At 52.7% G+C, this 7,172-nt stretch overlaps 1 protein-coding gene across 1 annotated transcript; it reads right to left on the reverse strand.

Moving 5' to 3' along the window:
• Positions 1 to 204: 204 nt before the first annotated feature.
• On the reverse strand, positions 205 to 1,152 carry LOC127028317 (olfactory receptor 14C36-like). Its single transcript, XM_050914032.1, has one exon. It carries the CDS (start codon positions 1,138 to 1,140, stop codon positions 205 to 207), a length of 936 nt encoding a protein of 311 aa, XP_050769989.1. The 5' UTR covers positions 1,141 to 1,152.
• Positions 1,153 to 7,172: the final 6,020 nt, after the last annotated feature.

Consider the following 7,172-nt stretch of genomic DNA (forward strand, 5'->3'; position numbering starts at 1 on the left):
CTGCCTGTGGGAGATGCCCTTTTATTGAAGAGCTGCTATTGGACAGGCCACATGTGATCCAGTGTTGTACAAGGGTCAGAAACAACTGGATCAAACCTCAAGACAAGAAGTAGAAGCCCAGAACATTATCTATAAGTAGGATTATGACAAGGGAATAAAGGAGACTCTTGGCCTCTGGGAAATGCGCAGAGCAGGGGAGGCAGGTTATTGTCGGTGAAACAGCGTCCATTCAGCCAGTTTCGAGAGGGCATCCTTGAGCTCCTGGTTCCTCATGCTGTAGATGATGGGGTTCACTGCTGGAGGCACCACTGAGTACAGAACTGACACCACCAGGTCCAGGGATGGGGAGGAGATGGAGGGGGGCTTCAGGTGGGCAAAGATGGCAGTGCTCAGAAACAGGGAGACCACAGCCAGGTGAGGGAGGCATGTGGAAAAGGCTTTGTGCCGTCCCTGCTTCGAGGGGATCCTCAGCACGGCCCTGAAGATCTGCACATAGGACAGCACAATGAAAAGAAAACACCCAAATCCTAAACAGGCACTAACCACAAGGACCCCAATTTCCCTGAGGTAGGAATCTGAGCAGGCGAGCTTGAGGATCTGGGGGATTTCACAGAAGAACTGGTCCAAAGCATTGCCCTTGCAGAGAGGTAGTGAAAATGTATTGGCAGTGTGCAGCACAGCATAGAGAAACCCACTGCCCCAGCCAGCTGCTGCCATGTGGACACAAGCTCTGCTGCCCAGGAGGGTCCCGTAGTGCAGGGGTTTGCAGATGGCAACATAGCGGTCATAGGCCATGATGGTGAGAAGAAAATACTCCCCTACAATCAAGAAGAGAAGGAAAAAGACCTGGGCAGCACATCCTGCGTAGGAGATGGCCCTGGTGTCCCAGAGGGAATTGGCCATGGCTTTGGGGAGGGTGGTGGAGATGGAGCCCAGGTCAAGGAGGGAGAGGTTGAGGAGGAAATAGTACATGGGGGTGTGGAGGTGGTGGTCGCAGGCTATGGCAGTGATGATGAGGCCATTACCCAGGAGGGCAGCCAGGTAGATGCCCAGCAAGAGCCAGAAGTGCAAGAGCTGCAGCTCCCGCGTGTCTGCAAATGCCAGGAGGAGGAACTCAGTTGTGGAGCTGCCGTTCAACATTTGTTGCCTCTGTGCATGGGTTCCTGACCTTCAATGGAGAGTCAACGACAAATTAGGGGAGACTTCTCTGAGCAAAATCACAGCCATTTCTCCTACACCCTCCCCCTGCTACGCACACCCACTCTGCCTTTTCCAGCAGACCTTCCTTCAGCTCCATTGCAGGAGCTCTGGTTAGTGCTGGCCGAGCGTGCCCTAAGAAGGGCCTCTTCCCGCTGGCTGCCGAGGAGTCAGCCCCGCTCTGCAGCAGTGGGTTCATGGGAATGGTGGGGGCAGGGGCCAGTCCTGGTGGTCAACTCTGTCAGATGAAACCGCTCCTAACGCAGAAGAGCTTGTCAGCATCTGCACTCCCACTGCTAAGGAACCAGGATGGCAGAAGACAGTTGGAGAGGTTTGGGGTCTTTTAAAGCTGCCCCCATCTCACCTGGGCAGTGTTCTTTGATCTCAGAAACCCTCAACATTTCTGCTGCCCCCAGGGAGAACAGAACGAGACCTGCGAGGCAAGAGGACCGCCTGGGGCTTAGTGCAGAGTGAGGGGAGCTGGTCTGTCTCTCTGTCTTCTTCCCAGCTGCCCTGGACTCGTACCTTCATGAGATGGAGGGCGATCAAACTCTTATATTACCCTGAAAAGTCACCAGGCACTGCTGACAGCAGAGGGATCCACTACACACCACTAAATGTCTCACCCTTTCTCAAGGTCTCAGCACCCCCCTTCTAGCCAAGGCCACACATGCCTCGTTTCACCAGCCCAACAGCATTCCCTCAGGCAGAGCACGTCTGCATTTCTCCGTGGGGCTTTCAGATAACAGAAAGGTGCTGTGGAAGAAGTTTGCACCTTGGAGGGCAGCTCACAGCTTGGAAGGACACCCCAAGGAGGGAGCCAATTGTCCTAATGTCAGCATCTCAGTAAGAGAAAACGGACTCATTCCCCAGCCCCACACACTGCATTGCCCACAGCCCACAGGTTAGAGGAAAGCTGGGACACTTCTTCCCATGGACACACCTGCATGAATGGATAAACAAGACCAGTGTGTGACTCTGCAGCTGAAAGTCCCATCCCCAGGGAGTCGGACAGCACTAAAAAGAGAAATTTAGAACAGGCAAGTGGAGCAACAAGGCAAAATATAGTGAGGGTCTGGCTGAGAGAGGCAAGGGGAGAGGCAGCCGGGCACTCGGGAAAGCCTTCCCCTGACCCAGCTGTGCACGCCACCTCCCAGACAGCGATAATGCAGGACAGTTGCCCTCAGCCCGACTGCTGCTCAGCGGGAAACGGGCACGTGGCAGGAGGGATGCCCTTCACCTCTGCTGCTGCTCTGCTGGACAGAGAGGTGACTCCCACCCTCGACCCCATGGCCGTGAGGGCTGAGGGTTGTGCTGGGTGGGAGAGGAGAGGTGAAGGAGGCGTCTCAGTGAAGGCATCTGCAGTGCAGGGGTGGCCGGGAGGTGCCCCCATCTCCCCTGCAACAGGGTTTCCATTAGCAGTTCCTTCCTTTCCTGCCCATCTCTGCTGCCTGGAGCTGTGCCTGCCAGGAGCTGTTTCTCTCGCCCCACATCTCTTTGCTGCCAGTGCTCAGAGACCCCATCTCAGCCCCTGTGCGCCCAGCTCTGCCCTGCAGCCTCTCCGTGTGTGCAGGGGCTACAAAGCAGGTCACAGACACCCTGCTGAGACTGGAGAGGTGATGCTGGTGCTGTCTGTAGCCCCCAGAGCTGGAAACTGAAAACACAGACTCAGGAAAGCTCCTTAGCCATACAGTAATCCCTCCTCTGACCTTCCCATTGAAAAGTCCCCTTGAAAATGTCCCACTGCCAACCCAGCCAACCAAGATGAGAAACCTGAAAAGACAGACACCTTCCCTTTCAGGGAACTCCATCTTGGAAAGTTCCCTTGGAAATGCCAGGGGTAAGCTGCAGCTGTGAGCAGCCCTGACCCATGCAGCACCCTCTCAACAGCAGAAGGACCCTGCCCTGACAGGGGTTGCTTCTTCCACCCACACCTTCTCCCCACAGCACTATGGGGAGCTCCCGGGCAGGCTGAGTGCTGACCCTGGCAGACGGCAGAGTCCCTGCCCCAGCACACAGCCTTGGGCACCCCTGGCTGCACACCCGGCTTCACACCCCTTCGGCCATCCCTGGGAGAATGCAGCCATCATGCCCTCTCCCTCTGACGGTGCAGCAGGGAAGCCCTGCTTTAGAGCATGTCCTCCTCCTCCACAGCAGAGAAGCTGTGAGAGCCTTCCTGAAAGATTCCATAGGCTGTGGGATGTGCCACCTTTTAGAGATCCCTCCTTGAACTGCAGCTTCTTTGCCCTGCCGCCACAGACTTACCGTGTCAAGGGCTGTGAAGATTTCTTCCCCCATTAACTCTCAGTATCCTCCCATCCCACACTGCCTTTAACTTTTCTCTGCCTCACTGCTCTCCCCTCGGTGCCTGCAGGCAGCGTCCTCAGCCCTGCTGCGCTTTGCGGAGGAGCTGCTCCTGGGCAGAGCTGTCTCTCTGCAGCGCTGCCCGCTTGTCATGAGCTCCCTCCATCCCAGGAGCCCAGCCCAGCTCAGCAGCAGAGGACCAGCCCAAGGCAGCACTTTCTCTGCCTCCTACCCCTACCCCCCACCTGCCCTCAAATCCCTTGAGGTGTCCCTGGGCCTCCAGGGCTGACAGCTCCTGAAAGGCAGCAGGGTCTCTCCTGGGGAACAGAATTTGAGGCAGACTGAAGGAATCACTGACTGTCCCTCTCTGAATCCTGGACAGACTGATTCCTGCAGCAGGAATTGCTCTACCCGGGTGTGCGCATCTGCAGGAGGCGTCAGTGTTGCCCTCCGGAAACCTCCATTCCTCCACTTTCTCTGCCCGCTCTGGGCTCCCTCGAGGTGTCCCTGGGGCTCCAGGGGAACCTGCTGTGAAACAGGCTGAAGGAATGCCTGATATTCCCTCCCTCAGCTGGGCAGAGACACTTCTTTCCAGCAGTGCCATTACTCCTATCAGAAAAGGAGTTGGGCATGAGAATCACCTTTTTGGTCCCATATTTAGGCAGGATATCAGGAAGGTGACAGGGTAGGATCTATTATTGCAAGCTGGAGCAGATGTCTTCAGCTGAGTGAATGTAGGCATATCATTCTGGGTTTGTAGTGCTAGGGCTAGAAAGACATTCAGCTCTCTTTTGTCCATGCCATGTCTCTGCTCTGAAGCAAAGCCTTTGCCCGCATGGGCTCTTGGACACTTGGGACCAGCTTTCCTTACGGCAAGGAAAGAGAAATGCCTTTTATGCCTGGAGACCTGTACCTAGTAGGGAACTGCAAGGGTCTGTCCTGCAGCCTGCCCTGTTTAACATGTTTTGAATGACCCAGAGGAGAGGAAAGGCTGATTTTTCATTGCATTTGTAGAAGCCACCACATTGAGGACAGCAGAAACTACACTGGAGGGCAGAGCTGCTATCCCAAAGGATATGACAGACTGGAGGGAGGAGCCAAGAGGAACCTCATGATAGCCAAGAAATCCTGACCTTGAGGTGGACTAAGACCCTGCAATGACAGAGCCCAGGTCGGTAGCAGCTCTGTGGGAAAGGCTTTTGTGGTCCTTGGGTTTCATTAGGTAAAACCTGAGCCATCAGCAAGTAAGGCCAACAGCATCTTGGGCTATGCAGGCAGGAGCACAGCTGGTCTGCTCAGCACTTTTTACATGGTATCCAAAATCATTCCCTAGGTTTTGGCACCCCACCATGCCAGAAGGACCTTGATAAAGTGGAGCCAGTTCAATGTAGCACCACTGAGGCCATCAGGGTGGGAGAACTTAGGTACTGTCAGAAGAGGCTTAGGGAGCTGGTCTTGATCAGCCTGGAGAAGAGAAGATCTTGAGGGGAACGTGCAGCAGCATTGTACAGCTCCCAGGCAGACAGAGTCAGGCTCATGTCCATGACACAAGGACAAGAGGCAATGGGCTGAAACAAGAGACACTAAGGCTAGATATAGGGAGAAACTTTTCTAGCATGAAGATAGTCAAGCAGTGGAAGCTTTTTCCCAGGGAGTGTGCGCTGTGTCTATCCTGGAATGTGATCCAGAGGTGTTTGCATAAAGCCCTGAGTAATCTGGTCTGACCCTGCTTTGAGCAGGAGGTTGGTTGAGACACCTCCTGAGGTCCCTTCCAGTCTGAATGATGCTGTCTTTCCTTCCCCTGCATGTTTGCAAATGAGGGAAAGCTCTCAGGTTCTCCCTGACCCCAGAAGGAATTCACAGCAGGCACAGGGCTGCTTCACAGGTGCCCCCAAACAGCCCTCACCACATCCTTTGCTTCCCTTTTCACCTGCCCAAAGCCAGGTTCTTCTCTTTTACTATCCTTCTACCCTCCAAAAATAACAGCCTACCCTGCTCATCCTTTCAGAGCAGGTTGCTCAATAAATGTCAGCATCCATGTACAGAGGCTACAAATGAGCCGGGCATTGAAGCCATCATTGCAGAAACAGGGACGAGGCCTTTGACCAGCTCCATGAACCCAGGAATCACTATGCCATGCCTCCTGAGATTCCTGGGCACACCTCAGCTTTTTGTCCAGCGAAATGTGATTCTTCTTTAGGTGTATGGGCCAACCTCAGCTTTTTGCCCGGCAAAGTGTGTTTCTTCTTTAGGTGTATGGGCCAATCTCCTGACATAGGCGAAGTCTTCGTTTGTGAAGAGAATCAAAACCAACTTTTTGACTAGGTTAGTTTCATTTTACATGCGGAAATGCAGGGCAGATGAAGGCAGATGAGACCTCCCAGGCTCCCTGCTGCAGAGTTAGGGCTTCAGAGCCTGGAAATGCAGGTAATGCTGGTGTATCTGTATACCACAGGAACATTTTGCCTTTGTTCCTTTGCACTAACCTGGGATCTGTGCCTTGGCCTTCTTTGGCTAAAAATGAAACAACTGCCCTACTCCACCTCCTCCTCCTGATGAAAAGAGGGAGAAAAGAGATGGAGCAGGCATGATTTAGGGGCCAATCTGTCTAAGAGATGTAAGCTTTAAAGGATAACAAGGAGGTAGCAGTGAGAGGTAAAACACTGTTCGAAGAACTTCATGCCAGAGGCTAGCTACTGAGAACTTAGAGCAATTTTGTCAATATAGAATGGCTGTTGAGAAGGAAATTAAAGAGCTGTAGTCTTGATGGTCATCAAGAATAAGAGTTCCCTTACAGCACTGTCTTGTTACTGGTACTAGTGCTAGTACCACTAATTGCAAAACATCCTTGAGAACTTGTTCATTTTTCCTTGGCTCCAAAGCTCAGCCTGCTCATACCTTGAAAGGACTACCTCAAACCTCTGCAGCCCAAATCTCTCCCACCTTCTCTCATTCACACTCTTTTACCCCAGGACACTTCTCCCCATCACTTCAGCATACTGCCCGGTCTCTATTTTTTTAGCTGGGTGAAGTCAGGGTACTCCCTTGCACAGCCTTCCTTAGAAGAGTCTTTTCTACATGCTGATCCCACTTCTAGCACCTCATGCTGTGTCCAGCTCCATCTTCCTTCTGCAGAGCTCCACTGGATGGGCAGTTTTCCTGTTGCTTTCATGCCCATTCACCTTCACACCTTTTAGTATTGTATGCATATCAAATATTGTCTCAGGAAACACATTTATCCCCCACAGCTTCACCCATTTCCCATGGCAGGCTGAGATATTTCCCCCTTGGAGCACATGTTGTGCAAAGCTGTCCCACATATGGAAACCAACTTCAATTCTGCATATTCATTTGGGTTAAAAAAACCAAAACAAAACATGCAGGGCTAGTATTCAAAGTGGCAAAGCAGCTTAAATTCATAAATGCTGAGAGACATGTTACAAAGAGAGAGGAAAAAACAGGTGAAGCTGTATCATCTGGACTCACAAGTTCTCTGTCACTGAGGAGAAAGTCCCACAGCCTGTGGGATGTTTTCATTAGTTGGCCCTATGGGAAGTTTTCTTTGCTGGGCCTCTTGGCTGGAGCCTGCTGCATTCACATTTCCAGCAAGGGGAGAAGTTCCAGTTCAGGCATCAAACGTTTGCCCATCCTGCCTGGAGCACCAGGACAGT

The sequence above is a fragment of the Gymnogyps californianus genome, unplaced genomic scaffold (assembly GCF_018139145.2).
Source record: "Gymnogyps californianus isolate 813 unplaced genomic scaffold, ASM1813914v2 HiC_scaffold_31, whole genome shotgun sequence".
NCBI lineage: Eukaryota > Metazoa > Chordata > Aves > Accipitriformes > Cathartidae > Gymnogyps > Gymnogyps californianus.

What these genes read in the sequence shown, in the direction of transcription:
- LOC127028317 (XM_050914032.1), bottom strand. Translation starts at nt 1,140, where the DNA reads ATGTTGAACGGCAGCTCCACAACTGAGTTCCTCCTCCTGGCATTTGCA.